We start from the raw sequence: 27,820 nt of genomic DNA, 5'->3' as shown, positions 1-27,820 counted from the left end.
TATATTTGTGATGTACAGGTTAGAGTAGCTCCCCATTTTTAGAGGCGACTTGGTTGTCAAAACTACTGGTGCACCGATTATCAGGACCAAGGTTCTTCTTCATAAACATGAGATAGGACAAAACTACTGGTGCACCGATGATCAGGACCAAAGTTCTTCTTCATGAACATGAGGTATGACAAAACTACTGGTAATGTTTTGGTCAATATTTTATTATTTCCCTCTGCACTGGTGACATACACTTTGTGAACAGCCAGATGCAACTGCACACTGATAAATATGTTGCCGTTATATGGTGGCCCCCGGTCATTTGTACATATTTACATACATACAGCCTCAACAAACAGGATATAGAAAACAACTGTGTCAAAAGTTCCATTCACACTGACACAAATGAACAGGGTGTACAGGGACCTTCATGTGTGAGTGAGTGAGTATGGTTTTACGCCGCTTTTAGCAATATTCCAGCAATATCACGGCGGGCAACACCAGAAATGGACTTCACACATTGTCAGGAATCGAACCCGGGTCTTCGGTGTGACGAGTGAACGCTTTAACCACTAGGCTACCCGACCTTCATGAAGATATACAAGCACATATACCAAAACACTGCATTGAGAGAGAAAAGAAGTTGAAACCCATGAACTAACTCTGTCTTCAATGATACTACAGCTTCGAATGCTAGACAACTGACAATATGGTCCTAAATCATGTAATAGAACTTGGATGTCAACAGTTCCGACAACAGTCTGTCTGCCTGCCTGACAATGTACATCTCATTAATAAAGGTAGTTCCATACACTTGGAATAATTTACACCAATATAGAGGACCTACATTGTAATTCAAAACTTGATAAAATTTACATGTAAACAATAATTTGATGTTAACACCCAGGAACTGTCACTACGGTCGTGTTTCATAAAGTGCTCACACTGATAGGACACTGTAACTTCTCCCACTTGTAGACGGGACATCACGTCGTCCCACATTGTCCGATGGCCCCTGATCTCGGTATCACCGCTCTAGGAACTTAATCCCGAATATTACCCAACATTATGATCCCGTCAACGTCCCCATCTGATCCCCGGTCTGCACGATGGGGTCATGACCCGGCCCCTTGCTGCAGGCCCCGTTGTAACAAGTCGACCATCACCGGGTAGATGGGGGCGTACTCCTTGCTCTGTCTCTGTCGGACAAGCTTGGTGTAGGCTTCTAATGTACCCCTGGGAAGAAAAAGAACATGCTTTGGTGAAGCCCTGTTACTACAAAGATTTTAGAATTAGTGAGTGAGTTAAGATTTTACATCGGATCGGCAATATTGCACCCATATCGCAATGTTTAGAATAAGAGAGAAACCATACCTCTTTTACTCTGATGTTGATACGGAAGCCCATTAGCCCATTATCATTTAAGTTTTTTCTTGAAAAATCACAATACCGTGTTGGTACTTGAAATTTGAAATTATTATATTGATATTTCAACATAGTATCATGAACTTTCAACATAATATCTTGTAAGGATAAGATATATGGATGAACAACTTCTTTATTACAATTGCGAGCGAGTTTCGGTGTAGGTTCTAACACCGTTATTAAGCAAGTGACACTGAGAACCTACACCGAAACGTTGCTCCCAATTGTAATAAAGAAGTTTTTCATCCATATATCTTATCCTTACTTAGTAGTCCAACTTCTAAATGCCTCTCAAAGAAGTTATAATATCTTGTAATTTCAACATGTTATCTTGAATTTTCAAGAATTTTCAAGAAAAAATAGAAAAAGGATATGGGTCTAAGGAGCTTCCATATGTTAAGGCGTTTGTTCATCACAAGTCATTACATTAGCAGCTTGGGTCATGGCCCTAAGATGGTGCTTATATATAGAGAATCTCACCCTCATGTCTTTTCATATGAAATATATCTTCAGTATAAAAACTATGTACCAACTACAGCAGTCTCATTAAAATCTGGCTCTCACTACTGCTAAACAAAGATCTAAGACATCCCATTAGGGGTCACGTCAGAACGACCTTTCATCCAACCAATCAGTGCGTCGCTTACCAGATCATGAAAGTGACAGTAGGAATGTGATTTCTAATCATGCAATCTCGAAAACTTTAACACGGGGTATTCCGAACGATAGTTACGGGTTCAACGACCGAATCCTTACGATCTAAACCATCTATTAGCAATTCCAGAATGTTCTTTTGTTCAGGTTTCAAATTTGTAATCGAGAATTTGTAAAAATATGCTTCGAAGCATGTTGCCAATTTGAAATTTGTGCCGTAAAGCACGAAAAAGCTGCCTTCTGATTGGTCATTCCTTTGGTCGGTCCATTTCACGCAAGGTCGGTCTCACTTGACCCGTAATGGAATGTCCTCAGATCTTTGTTTAGTGGAAGCGAGAACTAAGATCTGATTTTAATGAGATTGCAACTTCAGTGGCAGAGATATTTGTGATGTCATTTCATAGTGACATCTTGGCAACCAATGACATCACAATGGTCTGCAAAGCACTGTGATGCAGTTTCATTATTGATCTCGCCCAAGTTAGATTTCTTGTGGTGCCAGTATTGGATGATAAATAGGCCTTAAACCGCACTCACATATTCCAAATCCCAATGACAATTCCTGCTCTACATATTCATATAGAATGTCCCCTTACAACTGGAAGCAATGCAAAATACTTGTGACCATGCAAAATTTTCCTAGTGTTAGAAACATAGATTTATATAGTTGACTGACTGCCTACTTACTTGATGAACTTCAGTCTGTCGACCTCGTCAGGGTGGTCATCCAGCCACTGGGAGTACCGGCTCAGTGACCAGTCGGACGCCTGCAACACAGCATTGTGGGATACTACAGGTTTTGGTTGGTTTGTTGTTTAACGCCGCACTCAGCGATATTCCAGCTATATGACGGCAGTATGTAAATAATTGAGTCTCGCCTAGAAAATCCAGTGATTGACATGAGCATCCATCCACGCAATTCAGAAAATGACATGCATCAACCTTAGTCAGCCAGCCTGACCACCCAATCCTGTTAGTCGCCTCTTACAGTTACAACAAGCATAGTCGCCATTTACGGCAAGCATGGGTTGCTCAAGACCTGTTCTACTCTTTATCTTCGGGATACGGCAGGAGGAACAGGTATATGTGTGGGAGGACTACAGTATTTGGGTCTCCAAACCGGAACAAACTTTTTCATGTTTTACAGAAGTTGATGAATGAAAAACATTCAACTCATGCACAATTCGTTATTTACATTCGAAGCGAGAGGATTTGTAGGGGTTCTGTTAGGGATGATAGATCGCCCATTTTTAAGTTGGGTTGGTTTGGACGAGGCCTGGATTAGGTAGAATGCACAGGAACTCGGTGATAGTGTGTATAACATAATATATTCGTTTAGAAAAAAATCACACCCCTCTACATACGTAGAGACATTAGTTATCCGTGATTGACATCATAATCTGTGGATAACATTAGTAATCCATGGTTGACATCATAATCTGTGGATGACATGAGTTATCCGTGATTGACATCATAATCTGTGGATGACATTAGTTATCCGTGATTGACATTAGTAATCTGTGGATGACATGAGTTATCCGTGATTGACATTAGTAATCTGTGGATGACATGAGTTATCCGTGATTGACATTAGTAATCTGTGGATGACATTAGTAATCTGTGGATGACATTAGTTATCCGTGATTGACATTAGTAATCTGTGGATGACATTAGTTATCCGTGATTGACATTAGTAATCTGTGGATGACATTAGTTATCCGTGATTGACATTAGTAATCTGTGGATGACATTAGTTATCCGTGATTGACATTAGTAATCTGTGGATGACATTAGTAATCTGTGGATGACATTAGTAATCTGTGGATGACATTAGTTACCTGTGGATGACATTAGTAATCTGTGGATGACATTAGTTACCTGTGGATGACATTAGTAATCTGTGGATGACATTAGTTATCCGTGATTGACATTAGTAATCTGTGGATGACATTAGTTATCCGTGATTGACATTAGTAATCTGTGGATGACATTAGTTATCCGTGATTGACATTAGTAATCTGTGGATGACATTAGTTATCCGTGATTGACATTAGTAATCTGTGGATGACATTAGTTATCCGTGATTGACATTAGTAATCTGTGGATGACATTAGTTATCCGTGATTGACATTAGTAATCTGTGGATGACATTAGTTATCCGTGATTGACATTAGTAATCTGTGGATGACATTAGTTATCCGTGATTGACATTAGTTACCTGTGGATGACATTAGTTATCAGTGGATGACATTAGTAATCTGTGGATGACATTAGTTATCAGTGGATGACATTAGTAATCTGTGGATGACATTAGTAATCTGTGGATGACATTAGTTACCTGTGGATGACATTAGTAATCTGTGGATGACATTAGTTATCCGTGGATGACATTAGTTACCTGTGGATGACATTAGTTATCCGTGGATGACATTAGTAATCTGTGGATGACATTAGTTATCCGTGATTGACATTAGTAATCTGTGGATGACATTAGTTATCCGTGATTGACATTAGTAATCTGTGGATGACATTAGTTATCCGTGATTGACATTAGTAATCTGTGGATGACATTAGTTATCCGTGATTGACATTAGTTACCTGTGGATGACATTAGTTATCAGTGGATGACATTAGTAATCTGTGGATGACATTAGTTATCAGTGGATGACATTAGTAATCTGTGGATGACATTAGTAATCTGTGGATGACATTAGTTACCTGTGGATGACATTAGTAATCTGTGGATGACATTAGTTATCCGTGGATGACATTAGTTACCTGTGGATGACATTAGTTATCCGTGGATGACATTAGTAATCTGTGGATGACATTAGTTATCCGTGATTGACATTAGTAATCTGTGGATGACATTAGTTATCCGTGATTGACATTAGTAATCTGTGGATGACATTAGTTATCCGTGATTGACATTAGTAATCTGTGGATGACATTAGTTATCCGTGATTGACATTAGTAATCTGTGGATGACATTAGTTATCCGTGATTGACATTAGTAATCTGTGGATGACATTAGTTACCTGTGGATGACATTAGTTATCCGTGGATGACATTAGTTACCTGTGGATGACATTAGTTATCCGTGGATGACATTAGTAATCTGTGGATGACATTAGTTATCCGTGATTGACATTAGTTATCAGTGGATGACATTAGTTACCTGTGGATGACATTAGTAATCTGTGGATGACATTAGTTACCTGATGTGGAGATTTGAGTTCCTGGGGTGCCCGTGCAAACAGGAAGTGTATGGCCGTGCTGTACGGGATTATCTCCCCTAGAGCTGGACTCTGAGCAATATGCTCTTTGGTTTGGAACAACAATGGCCTGTTGGGAAAAAACACACTTCTAATTAAAACATGTCCTTCAAAAATATAAATTAATGATAACGTAATAGGCATGTAACAGTGACCTATGGCAAAATAACCAAACAGCTATCTGAACAAAACAATTTCCACAACATGACTCAAAAGACTGCGTCTAGGTACAGGAGTTACTGGTACATAGACCGGTGTTGCTGAATATAATCAGGGCCCCAATGTGTTGCAGTTGCTACAGAGACAAAGCAGGCCTCATCATCAGAGGGATCTTGGGTAACCCGATGATGAAAATGACAACACCTTACACAAAATTAGGCAAAACGACTCACGAGCCAATTACTCGGCTTGCACTCTGGCAATCTGGGGCCCATTCCACAAAGCGGCCTTAGGTCTAAGGTGATCCAACTCCTATACTTCAACCACAGCTTACAACAGCATAGGATGTGCCCAGCACCTTGTTCTAATCCATATTGGGTGTTCCTGTGTTCCTACCTGAAAGACCGGAGTAGTTTGTATGCCTTGCCGAGATCGGACACCCTTCTGCAGAATGGTGAGATCGCTAGCTCCATCTGTGCGAAGTCAGCAGCTAATCGTAGCTTGCCCCCCTCACCGAGAGGTCGCGTGAGACTGGCGTGCCGGATAAACAGATCAGCACACCGACAGGCAACAGAGTGGATACTGGACGGATAGAATATACAAGGATTCTAAATTTATGATAAAACATAATAAACAGGGATTCTATAGCGTGAATGAAAAGAAATAGGTATTGTCCAACAATTTTACAAAAGACTCTCTGAACAAAGTAGGCTATGACGACCAGTGTTCATGTTTACTGTAATTACCTTTTTTTTTTAATTGAGGCTTGGATTGGTAAATCATGTAACTTCCAGTCCCTGTGAGTGAGTGAGTGAGTGAGTGAGTGAGTTGGTTGGTTCTATGACATTACTGGCAATCAAGGGGCTGGACGAGACAAACCAGTTGCTGACAATGTGACATCTTTCTATGCCTCCTGCTTAATGGTCCACCTGTTAGAAAGTACTTACAAAGACGGACCTTATTCTAGTTGTACTGCTGTGTGCTCACCTGTCCATTATGAAGTCTCGACACCGGAACTGTGAGAGGTAGTCGCCCTGACATCGTAACACGAAGCCCTGCAATTCCCGCATGTACAGAGAACACTGAGCCTCAGTCTGGTTGTCACTGGGGGCGGGGCTACAAGACAGAAATAGAGAGGACAATATATAGAGAACACAGCCTCAGTCTGGTTGTCACTTGGGGCGGAGCTATAAGACAGAAATAGAGAGGACAATATGTAGAGAACACTGAGCCTCAGTCTGGTTGTCACTGGGGGCGGGGCTACAAGACAGAAATAGAGAGGACAATATATAGAGAACACAGCCTCAATCTGGTTGTCACTGGGGGCGGGGCTACAAGACAGGACAATATGTAGAGAACACATTATCTCAGTCTGGTTGTCATTGGGGGCGGGGCTACAAGACTGACATACAGGACAATATGTAGAGAACACTGAGCCTCAGTCTGGTTGTCACTGGGGGCGGGGCTACAAGACTGACATACAGGACAATATATAGAGAACAATGAGCCTCAGTCTGGTTGTCACTGGGGGCGGGGCTACAAGACTGACATACAGGACAATATGTAGAGAACACTGAGCCTCAGTCTGGTTGTCACTGGGGGCGGGGCTACAAGACAGAAATAGAGAGGACGATATATAGAGAACACTGAGCCTCAGTCTGGTTGTCAGTGGGGGCGGGGCTACAAGACAGAGCGAGTTGGGTTTAACGCCGCTTTTAACAGTATTCCAGTTATATCACTGCGTGTCAGCTTAATGTGGGAGGAAAGCCCGAAGTGATGCAGGTCTCAGACGTTTACCACTTCGGTGAAACCCACGAGCACGGGTATGGTGCTGACAAACCTAGAAACATAATCGGGGCGAACCGGGATTCGAACCCACAATCATAGGTTTCTGGCGTGCCCAAGGGACGCAACTCTGCACAGCGAATCGCGGCGCCTTAGACGACTGGGCCAGCCGTGCCCCCGCTACAAGACAGAAATAGAGAGGACAATATGTAGAGAACACTGAGCCTCAGTTTGGTTGTCAGTGGGGGCGGGGCTACAAGACAGAAAATAGACAGGACAATATATAGAGAACACTGAGCCTCAGTCTGGTTGTCAGTCGGGGCGGGGCTACAAGACTGACATACAGGACAATATATAGAGAACACTGAGCCTCAGTCTGGTTGTCACTAGAGGTGGGGCTACAAGACAGAAATAGACAGGACAATATATAGAGAACACTGAGCCTCAGTCTGGTTGTCACTGGGGGCGGGGCTACAAGACAGAAATAGACAGGACAATATATAGAGAACACTGAGCCTCAGTCTGGTTGTCACTAGAGGTGGGGCTACAAGACTGACATACAGGACAATATGTAGAGAACACTGAGCCTCAGTCTGGTTGTCACTTGGGGCGGGGCTACAAGACAGAAATAGAGAGGACAATATATAGAGAACACTGAGCCTCAGTCTGGTTGTCACTAGAGGCGGGGCTACAAGACTGACATACAGGACAATATATAGAGGACTGAGCTTCAGTCTGGTTGTCACTGGGGGCGGGGCTACAAGACAGACACACAGGACAATATATAGAGAACACTGAGCCTCAGTCTGGTTGTCACTGGGAGCGGGTCTACAAGACAGAAATAGAGAGGACAATATATAGAGAACACTGAGCCTCAGTCTGGTTGTCACTGGGGGCGGGGCTACAAGACAGAAATAGACAGGAAAATATATAGAGAACACTGAGCCTCAGTCTGGTTGTCAGTGAGGGCGGGGCTACAAGACAGAAATAGAGAGGACACTATGTAGAGAACACTGAGCCTCAGTCTGGTTGTCACTGGGGGCGGGGCTACAAGACTGACATACAGGACAATATATAGAGAACAATGAGCCTCAGTCTGGTTGTCACTGGGGGCGGGGCTACAAGACTGACATACAGGACAATATGTAGAGAACACTGAGCCTCAGTCTGGTTGTCACTGGGGGCGGGGCTACAAGACAGAAATAGACAGGATAATATATAGAGAACACTGAGCCTCAGTCTGGTTGTCAGTGGGGGCGGGGTTACAAGACAGAAATAGACAGGATAATATATAGAGAACACTGAGCCTCAGTCTGGTTGTCACTAGAGGTGGGGCTACAAGACTGACATACAGGACAATATGTAGAGAACACTGAGCCTCAGTCTGGTTGTCACTTGGGGCGGGGCTACAAGACAGAAATAGAGAGGACAATATATAGAGAACACTGAGCCTCAGTCTGGTTGTCACTAGAGGCGGGGCTACAAGACTGACATACAGGACAATATATAGAGGACTGAGCTTCAGTCTGGTTGTCACTGGGGGCGGGGCTACAAGACAGACACACAGGACAATATATAGAGAACACTGAGCCTCAGTCTGGTTGTCACTGGGAGCGGGTCTACAAGACAGAAATAGAGAGGACAATATATAGAGAACACTGAGCCTCAGTCTGGTTGTCACTGGGGGCGGGGCTACAAGACAGAAATAGACAGGATAATATATAGAGAACACTGAGCCTCAGTCTGGTTGTCAGTGAGGGCGGGGCTACAAGACAGAAATAGAGAGGACACTATGTAGAGAACACTGAGCCTCAGTCTGGTTGTCACTGGGGGCGGGGCTACAAGACTGACATACAGGACAATATGTAGAGAACACTGAGCTTCAGTCTGGTTGTCACTGGGGGCGGGGCTACAAGACTGACATACAGGACAATATATAGAGAACAATGAGCCTCAGTCTGGTTGTCACTGGGGGCGGGGCTACAAGACTGACATACAGGACAATATGTAGAGAACACTGAGCCTCAGTCTGGTTGTCACTGGGGGCGGGGCTACAAGACAGAAATAGACAGGATAATATATAGAGAACACTGAGCCTCAGTCTGGTTGTCAGTGGGGGCGGGGTTACAAGACAGAAATAGACAGGATAATATATAGAGAACACTGAGCCTCAGTCTGGTTCTCACTGGGGGCGGGGCTACAAGACTGACATACAGGACAATATGTAGAGAACACTGAGCCTCAGTCTGGTTGTCACTGGGGGCGGGGCTACAAGACTGACATACAGGACAATATGTAGAGAACACTGAGCCTCAGTCTGGTTGTCAGTGGGGGCGGGGCTACAAGACAGAAATAGACAGGACAATATATAGAGAACACAGTATCTCAGTCTGGTTGTCACTGGGGGCGGGGCTACAAGACCCCGCAGGACATACAGGACATACAGGACATACAGGACAAACATGACGTGCCACCTACCCGGAGAAATCCTCTTGGTGTATGGTGAGGATGATTGCCTCCAGGGCGTCCGAGATGGAGGACAGCAGCGGGTTGATGGCGGCACCCATCAGGGCCACGACTCCCTGAAACAACAGACGCCTTCTACAACACCCAGTAGCACTGAAGATGTGACCCTAGCAGGAACTACCTGTACAGCTGAATTGTTTGATAGGCATTACTTAGAAGTTGACGGATGACAAGGTAGACACAATTTTTATGGATAACAACTTCTTTAATACTGTAAAAATGCGACGTTTCGGTATTGACACCCTTGTCAAGATTGTGTCTACCCTGTACAGCTGAAGATGTGACACTAACGAGACGTACCTGTACAGCTGAAGATGTGACACTAACGAGACATACCTGTACAGCTGAAGATGTGACACTAACGAGACATACCTGTAGAGCTGACTCTATGCTGTTCATGGCCTCCTTTGGGTAGGCATCCATTCCACTCATCACCTGGAAGTAGGTACAGGTGTTTACTCGAACAATTCAGGGCTCAAATTGTATATAAGATATAATTACATGTACGAGTGAGAGAGCCAGTGATATTTCTTGCCACTTTATTCATTACCAAGCAATAAGAATGGGCTTCACACATCATATGGAGATAGGCAACTGAATCCAGCTCCTATGATAAGCAAACACCTCAACAACTGGGCTATTATACCCCAGCCTGTAGTAATATGATTCCGATTACTTGTTTGTTTGTTTGTTTGCCATATTCTGCAATAATACAGCAATAATACAGCAATATGACGGCAAATAATCGCGTCAAACCAGAAAATACAGTGAATGATATGTGCAACCATCAATGCTATCAGAGTACAATGACATGCAATTGTAGCAGCCATAAAATTTCCGAGTCCTGTGATGGGATTCGAACCACAGACCTTCTGATCTGACGCCTTATCCACATGACCAAAGAGGTTAACCCCGTCAGCAAGCTGACAAGGTAAAGATGTCATCTGTGGGACGACTCCACGCCCTACTACATTATAAACCAAGTCACTTGATCCATTAGTCGCTTCTTGTGACCAGCATCTGTCGTTGAGTACTAGTTCTAACCATGAGGGCCCAAGTACTATATTCTGGACAACTATTAGATACATTTGAACACACAACGTGGGTTACCCTTAGAACGGCTTGGTGCAGCTGGTAGAGAGTGTTGACCACGCAGGAGTTCCTGGACTGTCCTGGTGTCGGCGCCCCGATCACCTGGCTGGCCTCGCCGTCCGTTGATAGCTGTGTCAACACGTGAAGCAATGTCATGTAAATATAATACACTTGATGAGACGAAGTGTTGTGATTGTATCACTGAACCAAGCTATATGATTTGCCCTAGATTGTCACTCATAATAAGACTTTGAAAAATAAGAGGTGAGGTGAGGTGAAATGGGGTTTAACGTCGCGTCCAAGATTATTGCACGTGTCTGTGTTTGTGTGGCTGCTTGTACTAGTCCAGACTGATGCCGATTTATAGTGCTAGCTCACTGAGATAACATGCCGCAGTTTGATATGAATACCCCAGTCAGACACAGAATACTGACTCCGAGCCCACCAGTCCTTGTTTTAGCCCCTTAATGCCGAACTCCAGACAGGGTAACAACAAGTACCATCTTTTAACGTCTTTTGGTATGACGCGGCCGGGGATCGAACCCCGGACCTTCCACTCTCCGGGCGGACGCTGTACCGCTAGACCACGGAGGCGGTCTTGAAAAATAAGAACTGATATTAGTCAAGTTGGCAAGTGTGGTCTCCTTTTGTTTCTCTAAACATATGTGCTATCCAGGGTCAGCAGTTTATTCTTGCTTTTTTTTATTTTTGTGTCTAGGACATTTCCAAAATATCAACCAAACTTGGTATCATCACAGAGTGAGTGAGTGAGTTTTTCACCGCTTTTAGCAATATTCCAGCAATATCACTGCAGGGAACACCAGAAATGGGCTTTACACATTGTACATTGTTTGGGAATCAAACCCGGGTATAGGCGTGATGGGCTAACACTTTAAACACTAGGCTACCCGATATATCATCACAGAAACAGCATATTTATTGTTATAAACTACTGGGTTTTCATGTAGTTAACTCACCACCTGTGATCAACATGTGTGACCATGTAATGGGAAATACCTACCAGTTGCTCACTCTTCACACAGAACAGCTGCACAGTCTTGGCAACGTTCTTGGCCACGGTGACACTAAGCTTTCCATCCACACTGGCCACATTCAGCTCACTGGCAACACAAGATATACCATGTAACACTGTACAGTGTAACACAAGATGTACCATGTAACACTATACAATGTAACACATAAGATACCATGTAACACTGTAAGTGTAACACAAAACATACCATGTAACACTGTACAGTGTAACACAAAACATGTACCATGTAACACTGTACAGTGTAACACAAAACATACCATGTAACACTATACAATGTAACACATAACATACCATGTAACACTGTAAGTGTAACACAAAACATACCATGTAACACTGTACAGTGTAACACAAAACGTACCATGTAACACTGTACAGTGTAACACAAAACATACCATGTAACACTGTACAGTGTAACACAAAACATACCATGCAACACTGTAAGTGTAACACAAAACATACCATGTAACACTGTACAGTGTAACACAAAACATGTACCTTGTAACACTGTACAATGTAACACAAAACATACCATGAAACACTGTACAGTGTTACACAAAACATACCATGTAACACTGTCCTACTCCAAATAGTACCTTCATTTTGAGGTGAGGTGAGGTGAAATGGGGTTTAACGTCGCGTCCAAGATTATTGTACTTATATAGCGACGTGCATGTACGTGTATGTGTTTGTGTGGCTGCTTGTACTAGTCCGGACTGATGCCGATTTGTAGTGTTAGCTCACTGAGATACCATGCCGCAGTTTAACATGAATACCCCACTCAGACACAGTATACTGACTCCGAGCCGACCAGTCCTTGTTTTAGCCCCTTAATGCCGAGCGCCAGACAGGGTAACAACAAGTACCATCTTTTAACATCTTTTGGTATGACGCGGCTGGGCATCTAACCCTGGACCTTCCGCTCTCCAGGCTGACGCTCTACCACTTGACCACGGAGGCGGTCACCTTCAGTTTGAACAAGTAGCAAGCATCAGCCAAACATTACCTTGTTATTGTCTTGACAATGTTGTCCACCTCTTCGTGTGTTGGTGGGTTGGCTGTTCCGCTGGAGAACACCAGATTGATGGGGTCGAACAACCGCGACAGAGACTTGGACAGGTACGCATTCTCAAAGTGGGACAGAGTCTCTCTCAACGCCTTCTCAGAGCTAAAACAATGTGGCAAGAGCATTTATCCTCACAAGGGGTTCTCAGAAACACGCTTGTTAGTTACAGCCTCCCTTTTCACTCAATACATGGTGTGCCAAGTACTGTTTCAGAAGAGTGAGTGAGTGAGTTGGTATGGTTTAACGCCGCTTTTAGCAATATTCCAGCAATATCACGGCAGGAGACACCAGAAATGGGCTTCACACATTGTACCCATGTGGGGAATCGAACCCGGGTCTTCGTCGTGATGATCGAACGCTTTAACCACTAGACTACCACACCGCCACAGTTTTAGATAAGTGTTTGTGTAATGTTTGTTCGTTTGTTTAATGCCACACCCAGCAATATTCCAGCTATATGACTGCTTGTAAACATTGAGTCTGGACCAGACAATCTAGTGATCGTTATTGGGAGCAACGATCAACGTCGCCGTGTTACGAGAACACGCTTTCAACCAAGTCAGTGAGCCTGGCCACCCGATCCTCTTACGACCAGCTTAGGTTAGAGGGGATCTACTCTAACCTGAACCTCCACGGGGCTATCTGTAATGGACCAATCAGACAGGGCTGTGACTCAAAACTCACTCGTAAGCATTCTCCTTGTTCCTGGCAGTCTGTACGAAGAAGTCTACTTCTTTGGTGTCGTCTATCGAGGGGATGTCCGGAGCAGCTGTTGGGGTCACCATCATGTTGATGCTGAACTGATGTAGTCGCTTCCACAGATCGTTGTACAGACGCAACAGTTTGGGATATTCACCCTCAAACGCTTGCTTCAGGAACATGGAGGCTGGAGAAGATGGCAAACATCGAACAATATTTATCATTGTTAATAATTCTAAGAATACTACCTCTATTACATCAGGAGTACTTCAACCCACCTCCCAAATTCATCTACCTCTGGTGGTTAGATGTTGGAAAGAAGCGAGTTTTCCCGCCATGACGCACGTCATAGCTTGGACATTATCCAAACATTTCAAGCAATATGTCCAGTGGTTTCGCAGAAGAGGTTGGCTTGAATGTTGTATTCTGCACTGGCAGCAGTCATTTTGCATTTTTGCAAATACAAAGTTCAATTTTCAGGGTAGAAAAAGTTATAGGAATATGATATTGTTCAGCAGTTGTGAAGAAGAGTTTGGAGGTCAAGGTAAGCTACAAGTAAGGGTTTGAGGTATTACCGGCATATCGGTAAATTGAGGTTTATTCTTTCCATGATACGTATCACAAAATATTTTTTTCATGCTCGATATATTGGTTGATACCGAATTAGGACTTTTATCATGTGGTAACTTCGCTGCACTGGAGCGAGCATCCAGGGCCCCAAGATGGCTGCGTATTTATTGAATGAGTGAACGTTATGTTGTACTACCATTTATGAATTTCAGTTCATACCTTAATGTATCAGGTTGCTTCTGAATTAAAAATTTAGAATTATACAATATATCATGATACATTACGCAATAAGGCCTTGTGCAGTGTAAAATATTGTGATACACTTTAAACCTCCAATACCAATGCCTAGTAACAAGTGCTGATCAGGAAGGCATACCCAGATATATCACATCGACCTGTAAATGATCAAATGTGGGCCAGACAAACCCGTGACTGAAAACAACAACAACAACCCATGTGATCAGGGCATGGCGACATGCAACCAGACACATGACAGAGCCTAACCACCAATGTGATCAGGGCATGGCGACATGCAACCAGACAAATCACAGAGTCTGACCACCCATGTGATCAGGGCATGGCGACATGCAACCAGACAAATCACAGAGTCTGACCACCCATGTGATCAGGGCATGGCAACATGCAACCAGACAAATCACAGAGTCTGACCACCCATGTGATCAGGGCATGGCGACATGCAACCAGACAAATCACAGAGTCTGACCACCCATGTGATCAGGGCACAGCGACATGCAACCAGACAAATCACAGAGTCTGACCACCCATGTGATCAGGGCACGGCGACATGCAACCAGACAAATCACAGAGTCTGACCACCCATGTGATCAGGGCATGGCGACATGCAACCAGACAAATCACAGAGTCTGACCACCCATGTGATCAGGGCACAGTGACATGCAACCAGACAAATCACAGAGTCTGACCACCCATGTGATCAGGGCATGGCGACATGCAACCAGACAAATCACAGAGTCTGACCACCCATGTGATCAGGGCATGGCGACATGCAACCAGACAAATCACAGAGTCTTACCACCCATGTGATCAGGGCACAGCGACATGCAACCAGACAAATCACAGAGTCTGACCACCCATGTGATCAGGGCATGGCGACATGCAACCAGACAAATCACAGAGTCTGACCATCCATGTGATCAGGGCATGGCGACATGCAACAAGACAAATCACAGAGTCTGACCATCCATGTGATCAGGGCACGGCGACACGCAACCAGACAAATCACAGAGCCTAACCACCCATGTGATCAGGGCACGGCGACACGCAACCAGACAAATCACAGAGTCTGACCACCCATGTGATCAGGGCATGGCGACATGTAACAAGACAAATCACAGAGTCTGATCACCCATGTGATCAGGGCATGGCAACATGCAACCAGACAAATCACAGAGCCTAACCACCCATGTGATCAGGGCACGGCGACATGCAACCAGACAAATCACAGAATCTGACCACCCATGTGATCAGGGCATGGCGACATGCAACCAGACAAATCACAGAGTCTGACCACCCATGTGATCAGGTCATGGCGACATGCAACCAGACAAATCACAGAGCCTGACCATCCATGTGATCAGGGCACAGCGACACGCAACCAGACAAATCACAGAGTCTGACCCTCCATGTGATCAGGGCACAGCGACACGCAACCAGACAAATCACAGAGTCTGACCATCCATGTGATCAGGGCACAGCGACACGCAACCAGACAAATCACAGAGTCTGACCATCCATGTGATCAGGGCACGGCGACATGCAACCAGACAAATCACAGAGTCTGACCACCCACGTGATCAGGGCACGGCGACACGCAACCAGACAAATCACAGAGTCTGACCACCCACGTGATCAGGGCACGGCGACACGCAACCAGACAAATCACAGAGTCTGACCACCCACGTGATCAGGGCACGGCGACATGCAACCAGACAAATCACAGAGTCTGACCACCCACGTGATCAGGGCACGGCGACACGCAACCAGACAAATCACAGAGTCTGACCACCCACGTGATCAGGGCACGGCGACACGCAACCAGACAAATCACAGAGTCTGACCACCCATGTTGTACTGGGAACTCGGGCCTTACCCAGGTTCACAATGGCTTTATAATGAAGTAGATCCCAGTGAAGGTTATAACGGTCGGGAAATGTGTGTATTCTCAACTTACTTTCAGCTGCACCATTGAACTCTGTCTTCAACATGTTGGTAACACTCTCCCAGAACTCCTGGATTATGTTCACGTCTCCATGGCGATGCTGCAAGAAGATTAACCCTGATATGTTTCAAGTATTCTGTATTATGAGTTTATCATACCCCAAACATCTTGGGGTCAACACAATACAAATGAGTCAAGTCGTGTCAAACAACTTCAATCCGAAAAGATTTCATGATTGAATGGACGAAGAGAATTTCAAATTTCAGGCCACAATTTCACGACACAAACTGAATTTGTAGAATAATTAAATGAGGAAACTAGCACATCATGTATCATATCATAGGGTGATGAGTTACAGGGAATAATCACGACGCAGCTCAAAAATATTCAGTTGGCTCAGACCATGTCAAGAATATGTTAGTGACCCCTCAAAGATGATATGGACTTCAAAGCTTGAGAGTGTTGAACCTATATCAGTCGCAGAGGGGGTGCCAACCTGCTGGCTACGAACAGGATGCATTTTACACAATAGTGCAAAACCCTCAAAAGGCTAATGGTCACTACTGCCCCACCCCTAGCTGACTGCTCCCTGATGGTCACTGCCTCATCCCCAGCTGACTGCTCCCTGATGGTCACTGCTGCCTCATCCCCAGCTGACTGCTCCCTGATGGTCACTACTGCCCCACCCCCAGCTGAATGCTCCCTGATGGTCACTACTGCCCCACCCCCAGCTGACTGCTCCCTGATGGTCACTACCTCATCCCAGCTGACTGCTCCCTGATGGTCACTACTGCCCCACCCCCAGCTGACTGCTCCCTGATGGTCACTACTGCCCCACCCCCAGCTGACTGCTCCCTGATGGTCACTACTGCCCCACCCCCAGCTGACTGCTCCCTGATGGTCACTGCCCCACCCACAGATGACTGCTCCCTGATGGTCACTACTGCCCCACCCACAGCTGACTGCTCCCTGATGGTCACTACTGCCCCACCCCCAGCTGACTGCTCCCTGATGGTCACTGCCCCACACCCAGCTGACTACTCCCTGATGGTCACTACCCCAACCCCAGCTGAGTGCTCCCTGATGGTCACTACTGCCCCACACCCAGCTGAGTGCTCCCTGATGGTCACTACTGCCCCACCCACAGCTGACTGCTCCCTGATGGTCACTACTGCCCCACCCACAGATGACTGCTCCCTGATGGTCACTACTGCCCCACCCAAGGCTGACTGTCTCTGATGGTCACTGCCCCATCCCCAGCTGACTGCTCCCTGATGGTCACTGCCCCACCCCCAGCTGACTGCTCCCTGATGGTCACTACTGCCCCACCCCAGCTGACTGCTCCCTGATGGTCACTGCCCCACCCCCAGCTGACTGCTCCCTGATGGTCACTGCCCCACCCCCAGCTGACGGCTCCCTGCATCCCTACCTTGGCCAGCTCCTCTATGAAGCACACATGGGTGACCGGGTCTCGCTTCTTCACCAGCACTTTCTGGAGATGCTGAATCTGAACAAACAAACAAACATGCAAGATAATGTGTGCTTAACACCTGGTTCATAAAGGTACCAACATCTGATCCAAAACGTCACACTGAAAGTTTAATCAATCAAAATCTAAAAGAGAACGCTGTCTTCAATGAACCTACAACATAACTGCCACTTGATATTGTAACATGTTTAGTGTCTCTTCTGTGCACAAAACACAGCCTTGGGACAGACTAATGGGGAGGCTGAGATAATCAAGATCTATATTGTGATAAAACGGGTCTTACATCAAATCATGTGAGCACCTTGATTAAAAACATGAAAAGATTTGGAAAATATCTGCTGACAACGAGTTGGCGGTGCACTTGCTTTGCAAATCCTTCAATCGACCGAAATCTGCACGACAGTTTACGAACCGGATTTCGATTTTGGTTCGCTATTTTGATTGGACTATGTATAGACTTGTTAGTCCAGCAAAAATGTAACTCCATAATGCCAGCCTAGTTCGGCAAGGGTGGAAACTGGACTTTTATAGTCAGTTAACTCTCTTGCCTCGGAAAGATGCCACTCAACACTCCTGGTACCCCTGATATCTTAATGTTACAACCATTGCAGGATTAGAACTTAATAAACTGACGTATCTTCAAGTGTTTATAACTTTTCTAAGATTCGTCAGAATGTAATAACTGATACTTAAGGGTAACATATAGCATGTTTATTATGAGTGAGTGAGTGAGTTTTGTTTAACGCCACTTTTAACAGTATTCCAGTTATATCGCAGCGTGTCAGCTTAATGTGGAAGGAAAGCCCGAAGTGATGCACATCTCAGACGTTTACCACTTCAGTGAAACCCACGAGCACGGGTATGGTGCTGACAAACCTAGAAACATAATCAGGGCGAACCGGGATTTGAACCCACAATCATAGGTTTCTGGCGTGCCCAAGGGACGCCACTCTGCACAGCGAATCACGGCGCCTAAGACGACTGGGCCACCCGTGCCCCCTGTTTATTATGACATTTCAACAGACAACCTTCACTGTATCCATCACTCACTCAAGTAACACCTCACACAGGCAACTTAACATAGAAGTTGTTACGAGAATGATAAACACAGCTAGAATAGCTCACCCTGTCACCCCTCTCCTTGTTAATTCCCCCCGCCCCCCCTCCTTGTTAATTCCCCCCGCCCCCCGCCCCCCGCCCCCCCACCTACCCACCTGGGCACACGAGGCGTAGATGCTGTCCATCAGCTGCTCCATGTTTGTCCACAGTGAGGCTCTCATGGCGGCAGTGTTGCCCGGTGCCGGCATGGCCGCTTTCCCAGGACCTGAAGCACAACGTCAAGAGCTGTAGAATACTGTTCAAGTCACACACTGTATTTGTTCTGCAGGTAGCTCTGGACTAGATAATGTCAGCAACTTAACAATTAACTTCAAATTACAACAAATTCTTTTCCTATCAATAAAAACCCAAGACCAAGATTGGTTATCTATATAAATCTATTACTTAGTAATAATTATTCTTATTCTGTGATTCATTATATTAACAACCATAGACTGCCATGTTTATTTAGAAGAAAAATGTTGAGTATTTCAGATTTGGTTTTTAATACCATTTAATCATGTTTTTCAACCAATCAGATTATGCACACAATCCCATTCATGGTACAGCTTACCAGGGTAAAATAGATGTTGACGTTTGTAGTTGAACTATATATATGTCTAACCTCTGCAAGTTCCCTGTGCTATATATATGTCTAACCTCTGCTAGTTCCCTGTGCTATATACAGGTCTAACCTCTGCTAGTTCCCTGTACTATATATATGTCTAACCTCTGCTAGTTCCCTGTGCTATATATATGTCTAACCTCTGCTAGTTCCCTGTACTATATACGTGTCTAACCTCTGCTAGTTCCCTGTGCTATATACATGTCTAACCTCTGCTAGTTCCCTGTGCTATATACATGTCTAACCTCTGCTAGTTCCCTGTGCTATATACATGTCTAACCTCTGCTAGTTCCCTGTGCTATATACATGTCTAACCTCTGCTAGTTCCCTGTGCTATATACATGTCTAACCTCTGCTAGTTCCCTGTGCTATATACATGTCTAACCTCTGCTAGTTCCCTGTGCTATATACATGTCTAACCTCTGCTAGTTCCCTGTGCTATATATATGTCTAACCTCTGCTAGTTCCCTGTGCTATATACATGTCTAACCTCTGCTAGTTCCCTATACTATATACATGTCTAACCTCTGCTAGTTCCCTGTGCTATATACATGTCTAACCTCTGCTAGTTCCCTGTACTATATACGTGTCTAACCTCTGCTACCTCCCAGTGCTATATACGTGTCTAACCTCTGCTAGTTCCCTGTGCTATATACATGTCTAACCTCTGCTAGTTCCCTGTGCTATATACATGTCTAACCTCTGCTAGTTCCCTGTGCTATATACATGTCTAACCTCTGCTAGTTCCCTGTATTATATACATGTCTAACCTCTGCTAGTTCCCTGTGCTATATACATGTCTAACCTCTGCTAGTTCCCTGTACTATATACGTGTCTAACCTCTGCTACCTCCCAGTGCTATATACGTGTCTAACCTCTGCTAGTTCCCTGTGCTATATACATGTCTAACCTCTGCTAGTTCCCTGTGCTATATACAGGTCTAACCTCTGCTAGTTCCCTATACTATATACATGTCTAACCTCTCCTAGTTCCCTGTGCTATATACATGTCTAACCTCTGCTAGTTCCCTGTTCTATATACGTGTCTAACCTCTGCTAGTTCCCTGTGCGTGTGACAAGGTCTGCACGTTGAGACAACTCCTCACACTGCCGTGCAGTGCCTCCTTGCAGCCGTTGATGACTCGCTCCACCACTGTGTGGAGACTGGCCAGGTTGTGGAACACCTGCAGTGCTGTGGCCACCTGGGTCTGGTTCTGTGGAGCATGGCAGTCATGTAGTGGACATTTCCACAGGTGAACAAAATACACGGATAATTCATTCAATTCAATGAGTTTCAAACAGTCCACAGCGTCAACCCTCTAAGTTCGTTTTTTTGGGTAGGGAGCCAAACCTAAGTTTTTAGGAGTCAACAAATATCTTAAACAGATATTGTTGCCAGTTATGTTGACTTTCTGGTAGCCATGTGGCGAGCAGTAGATAAATTTAGGTTACAGATCCTAGATTTAAGGCATTTGGCCACCAAAATTGGCGCTACTTAGAGGGCTGAATATTACTGCAATCATCACTAGACATTTAGCTGACAGAGAGATGTGTGAGAGAGGTGCGTGAGAGAGGTGTGCGAGACAGGTGTGTGAGACAGGTGAGTGTGAGACAGGTGAGTGGGAGACAGGTATGGGAAACAGGTGTGTGTGAGACAGGTGTGTGAGACAGGTGTGTGAGACAGGTGCGTGAGAGAGAGGTGTGCGAGACAGGTGTGCGAGACAGGTGAGTGGGAGACAAGTGTGGGAGTGGCACTGGTACCTGAGTCTCCATCCCCTGCTCCAGCATCTTCTGTGCCTGTGTCTCCACCTCCTTCCTCGCCTGCTTGATGAACCGCCGGTCCGTGTCAATCACCTCGATACCACTCAGGTCCACTCCTTCACACACATAATCTGTAAAGACATAAACATTCTGTTTCAGCGACTGGTCAACAATCTACAAACATTCCTCGATGCAGCTATCATCATTGCAACCGGTCATCAGTGCAACCGATCATCATTGCAACCGGTCATCAGTGCAACCAATCACCAGTGCAACCGATCATCATTGCAACCGATCATCTGTGCAACCGATCATCAGTGCAACCAATCATCAGTGCAACCTGCAATGACACCCTGTCAGTTGGGATGCAGTAGTCTTTGAATGGCATTTAGAAGTGATTCACATAAGGAAGAGAATTTAAGGATATCAACTTTTTTATAATGAGGAACACAACATTTTGGAGTAAACACTTACTCCTTCATCAGGTGAATTCGGTATATACTCCAAAACATTATGTTCCTCACAAACAAGAAGTATATACTGTGAAACGTTTTGGTCCTTATAACATCCATAAATTGTTTTTCTCATGGACCTAGTGATGCTGTGGCAATCTGGTTGGTCAAATTGCTAGTTTAATTACTTGACAGTGTGTAGTCCAAGTCATTGCCTTCAGAGCAGTATTTCCCAATGGCAATGACTTGTACTACACAGTCAAGTAATTAAACTAGCAACTTGACCAACCCGATTGCCACGGTATCACAGTTTATAAACATGGATATATTATTCCTCTTAAAATACATTTGAACTTGGATTGAATTGGATGGTTTCATCAATTTGATAAAAACAAACAATAATGTTTAAATACACCTACTACAGAATTTTTGTTTTCAGAAAAAGTGTTCTAGGTATCAGATTATTTTAATTACTTGTTAACTATCTTAATGTTCCACTTTACACTGCAGACACCCATCTTTGAGATACAATCGCAGGTCTCGAGATACGGTTTTTGTACAATGGTCAATCGGAAGGGGCATTTATTAGGATTGTTCACTTCCCTATACATGAGCAAATATTACTGTGGGAGCTTATTAGAGTAGGGCGCTAATTACGTTGCAAATGGTACATGACTGTGACAAATCCTACCCAGTTCATTGAGACTCTGTGCAGCCTTGGTTATCTCCCTTGATCCACCTTGCAGCTGGGTGTGGAGGCGCCGGCTGAGGTACATGATGCGGATGATTCTACGCAGCAGGTCACACGTCTCCTGCGGAGGGGAGGAGCACATCAGTTATGTCAGCCTAATGTGAGTGAGTGAGTGAGTGCGTGGGTGCGTGAGTGGGTGCGTGAGTGAGTGTGTGCGTGAGTGGGTGCATGAGTGAGTGAGTGAGTGAGTGAGTGAGTGTATAAATTTATATTGCCATGCAACTCACTGTCGCAGTTGTAGTAGCATATCTATATAATTATGCAAAACAATATGTAAAGCGCCCCCAACTACTTGCATTAGTCCGATTTATACTGATTTCTGAAAAAGCGTGTTTGTTTACAAACAAGAGAAAAGTCCGGACACGTGATATGCAAATGAGCCTTTGGCAGTGGTGTTATGCTAGTCACCACTGCGCCGGAGTGTGTGCCCGAGCTGGGTATCAATACTCTCCAACCCATACCTGTAAATGCCTGAGCTTGTTATCAATACTCTCCAACTCATACCTGTAAATGTCTGGGCTTATTATCAATACTCTCCAACCCATACCTGTAAATGCCTGAGCTGGGTATCAATACTCTCCAACCCATACCTGTAAATGCCTGAGCTGGCTATCAATACTCTCCGACCCATACCTGTAAATGCCTGAGATGGCTATCAATACTCTCCAACCCATACCTGTAAATGCCCAAGCTGGGTATCCATACTCTCCAACCCATACCTGTAAATGCCTGAGCTGGGTATCAATACTCTCCAACCCATACCTGTAAATGCCTGAGCTGGGTATCAATACTCTCCAACCCATACCTGTAAATGCCTGAGCTGGGTATCAATACTCTCCAACCCATACCTGTAAATGCCTGAGCTGGGTATCAATACTCTCCAACCCATACCTGTAAATGCCTGAGCTGGGTATCAATACTCTCCAACCCATACCTGTAAATGCCTGAGCTGGGTGGTCCGTGCCAGTATCTTGCTGTACGGCTCAGACACCTTTGTCCTGATTCTGAAAAGCAAATACGCTTTATAAATTTTCGTTCATAATGCTTATGACTAACTCATGCCTCGTAACCTTTTGGAATCACTAAAACGAAATATTTTTGAGCACTTATTGAGATTATCTAAACCTGGAGTTCATTATTAAAAAATAATATGTAAACTTTGTAACCTGTTGTACATAAGGTCTTAGTGTTCGTCAACCATTGATTTCAGTTTGTTTGTTGTTTACTGAAACACTTCGCACTATTCCAGCTATATGACGGCGTTCAGTAAATTATTAAATCTGGACCAAACAATCCAGTGATTGACATCATAAGCATAGATCTACGCAATTGTGATATGATGACAGGCATCAACCAAGTCAGCGCGCCTGACAACCCGACCCCGTTAGTTGGCTCTTACGACAAGAATGGGTTGCTGAAGTCGTATTCTAACCCATGACAGTGTTATATACATGACAGTGTTATTTACACAGCCTGACTCACCTGTCCATGGCTGCAAGGAGAGACTGTGTACGGGTCTGCATCATCTGCAGAACTCCTGCAAATAACAACAGAGTGGTCACATTAACAACAGAGTGGTCACATCAACAACAGAGTGGTCACATTAACACCAGAGTGGTCACATCAACAACAATCTCATTAAAATCAGATCTTAGTTTTCACTGCCGCTAAACAAAGATCTGAGGACATCCCATTATGGGTCACGTCAGAACGACCTCTTGCAAACTTTGACCGATCAAAGAAATAACTGACAAGAAATCGACATTAGCCAATCAGAAGGCAGCTTTCTCGAGCTTTACAATACTAGTTTCAAACTGGTGACTACGCTTCGAAACAAATTTTGACATGTTCTTGGTTAAAATTTCTAAAACTGATATAAAGAACATTCTGGAATGGCTTACAGATGGCCTAAATTGTATGGATATAATCATAAAACCTGTAACTGTCCTTCGGAATACCCTCTGTTAAATATTTCAGGGTTGCATGATTAGAAAACACATTATGTCTGTCACTTTCATGATCTGGTAAGCAACGCTCTGATTGGTTGGATGAAAGGTCGTTCTGACGTGACCCGTAATGGGATGTCCTCAGATCTTTGTTTAGGGAAAGCGAGAACTAAGATCTGATTTTAATGAGATTGCATTAACAACAGAGTTGTCAAATTAACAACAGAGTTAAGTCTTTGAAAACACGAATACATGACACTTTTTATGGATAGCAACTTATTCTTTGTCACGACGTTTCAGAGCTACTTCATCAGGTGAATACGAGTGTTATTCACCTGATGATGGAGCAAGAAGTAGACCTGAAACATCTTGACAATCCTGATAAACATAACTTTACCTTCGAGGGTTTCCACACTTGTAGCTTGTGACAGCAGGTCTTCATGGTGTTCCACAATCTGAAAACAGGGATTCCTCACACATCAACACTTGCTACAGATAGCCTCACAACTACTTGATAACCTTACAGAGACCGCCTCCGTGGTCTAGTGGCAGAGCGTCCGCCCAGAGAGCGGAAGGTCCGGGGTTCGATCCCCGACCCCGTCATACCAAAATACGTTAAAAGATGGTACTTGTTGTTACCATGTCTGGCACTTGGCATTAAGGGGCTAAAACAAGGACTGGTTGGCTCGGAGTCAGTAGACTGTGTCTGAGTGGGGTATTCATGTTAAACTGCGGCATGGTATCTCAGTGAGCTAACACTATAAATCGGCATCAGTCTGGACTAGTACGAGCAGCCACACACACACACACACGTGCATGCACGTCGCTATATAAGTTCAATAATCTTGGACAAGACGTTAAACCCCATTTCACCTCATCTTACAGGGTACAATATTTCATTGTTTTATCACCTGCACAAGGTGCAACAAAGTAAATTAATTAGGTTGCACCACCAAAATAGTGGCTGCACGACTTCATCATAAATTGAAATACTGTATTTTCATTTATGTTGAATATTAAATAAATTCAAAGAGAAAATAAACTTGAGAATGTGATTCAGTATTTTATTTTGAGGAAATCTATATATGGCTTTTCACATCTTGATATCCAGTAAACAACCTGAAACAGAAGTTTCAAAGTAACTGTTTGTTGTGATTGTAACCACATGAGTGACTGTTCATGTGGTATTTGTGAAGAATTAGTTCCGGAAGTTCGCTACATTCAGACATGTGTATTTCAGTATTTTAAGGAACTTTTGTGTCCTGGATTCTAAAAGATTTGCAGCTAGTTCTAAAAGATTTCAGTTTTCCACTGTTATCAAATATAACTGCTGCTGTGCAATTGTGGTGGAATAAGTTACCTGCACTGGGTGCAACCGGGCAATAAAAGTTACCTGCACATGCAAAGTTTTACCTGCACTGGTGCACCTTGGATATAGCAAAGACGTATGCGAAACCGATGCCTGCTTTAAATCAATGTCATCCAAATCATTGATAATGATATTTTGGTGGGAAATAAACACTTGCTATGAAAAATGATCAAAACTGTTCTATTCAAGTAACTCTGTAATTTTGATAATGTGAAACATTATTTTTTGTCAATAATTATATGTATCCTGCCTCTTGGAATTTTGAAAAAAATGGTTTATCAAAAGCAAATAATTTGTTTTTGTTGACCTTACCTACATGATTTGTGTAATTTGTCATGCTTATCATTGCTTGACACGAAGTACTCTACTTTACCTGTGAATGTATTTCCTTGTCTAACAGTGAGATGCCCTCTGCTAGCTTCCCCAGCTGTTCAGAGATAGCAAGGCCTTGTATGGCTCGGTTAGCGTGGGCCTTGACATCAAAGGACTCCTCCAGAAACTTCTTGAAAACATCTGAAACAACAAGAATATTTCACTCACCTGACCAAAAAATGTTTGATCTTGTTGACAGCCAGATATGTAAAAATTGAAATCTTAATCATGTTAATTTTCACCAAAGGCTTTGATACAAAATAATGCAAAATCACTAAATAATCTCAACTGTTAGTGTCACCAGGGAATAATACATGATTTACATGGATTAATTTATCTAGACGTGCTCAGAGGCTGATATTAGCCCCCATGTCTGAAACAAATATCAGTAAATCTTCCCAAATTGGAACAAAAAACATAAATAAGTAGCGGCCATACAATTTCTGAGTCCTGCGATTGGATTCGAACCATGGACCTTCTGATCAGAGGTCGGACGCCTTGTCCACATTATCAAAGAGGTTAACCCTGTCAGCAAGCTGACAAGGTATGGATGTCATCTGTGGGACGACTCCACGCCCTGCTACATACTTCCCTGTCAACAGAAGGCATGTCCGGGGCGGCATAGTAGGGTACTGAGACTTATTTTGCTCAAATTTAATATCAATGTGCTCAGCCCCACTTTGGGCGCCAATGTTGCGGCCGTAAAACTCCAAGTCCCATGATTGGATTTGAACCACAGACTTCTCATCAGCTGATCATAGGTCGGACGCCTTGTCCACATGACTGAAGACAAGGTAAGGATGTCATCTGTGGGATGACTCCACGTCCTGCTACAAATACATATCATCATTTTTAACTGCAGGATTAAGGAGATACTGCCCAATGACCTTGTGATTACCGATACCTAGTTCTTAGTAACCTATCTAGTGAGATGACGTGCATTAAACAGATAAAATGATTTGAGTACCACAAAAATGAGCTTGCACTGGTGTAGTCATTTCTCACATAAAGTAGGCTATATACGGGTTCATTTACCTTGATCACTGTTTTTCAGGTTTTCATTGTCATGTATAATTAAATGAGCTCATTATATTCATAACTACCTAATTCTGTAGAGTGTAAATCTTTAGAACATGTCCGCAAAGGGAGATAAATCTGCTAAAATATGTAAACACTCTCCCTGTCAAAATTCACAGGCTATATCAGATGAATTACGATTGCCACACTCAGAATGCTTTGGCAGACATCTTCTAGAGCATAAAGGTTTCAATCGACGATGAACTTAATGTGCATCAACATGGAATTATCCCGTAGTCAAGATACCTACCATCTCTTTCCAACAAATGTAACACGTCGGCATCCATCTTACTTCCGTGATTCCGAATGTAGCCGGAGTTTGCCGAATTACACGTTTATTATATTTTAAATGTATTACAATACATTTTGTCAATGCCGGTCTTTCATGTAA

General features: G+C 43.9%; 1 protein-coding gene across 1 annotated transcript; it reads right to left on the bottom strand.

Moving 5' to 3' along the window:
- Positions 1-515: 515 nt before the first annotated feature.
- On the bottom strand, positions 516-27,720 carry LOC139444794 (conserved oligomeric Golgi complex subunit 5-like). Its single transcript, XM_071225755.1, has 22 exons — positions 27,680-27,720; positions 26,354-26,493; positions 25,009-25,066; positions 24,148-24,202; positions 23,600-23,669; positions 22,606-22,726; positions 21,463-21,593; positions 20,753-20,915; positions 19,194-19,303; positions 17,920-17,997; positions 16,503-16,590; positions 13,706-13,907; positions 12,962-13,123; positions 11,926-12,025; positions 10,923-11,033; positions 10,185-10,247; positions 9,765-9,868; positions 6,489-6,617; positions 5,898-6,083; positions 5,286-5,412; positions 2,755-2,834; positions 516-1,224 (listed from the first exon to the last, which is right to left on the bottom strand). The coding sequence occupies exons 1-22, from the start codon at positions 27,714-27,716 to the stop codon at positions 1,104-1,106; spliced, it is 2,436 nt and encodes an 811-aa protein (XP_071081856.1). The 5' UTR covers positions 27,717-27,720; the 3' UTR covers positions 516-1,103.
- Positions 27,721-27,820: the final 100 nt, after the last annotated feature.

The sequence above is a fragment of the Haliotis cracherodii genome, unplaced genomic scaffold (assembly GCF_022045235.1).
Source record: "Haliotis cracherodii isolate W230 unplaced genomic scaffold, xgHalCrac1.p SCAF_6, whole genome shotgun sequence".
NCBI classification, from domain to species: Eukaryota; Metazoa; Mollusca; class Gastropoda; order Lepetellida; family Haliotidae; genus Haliotis; species Haliotis cracherodii.
Note: the sequence above shows the minus strand (reverse complement) of the source record. Positions and strands in the feature narration are given on the sequence as shown.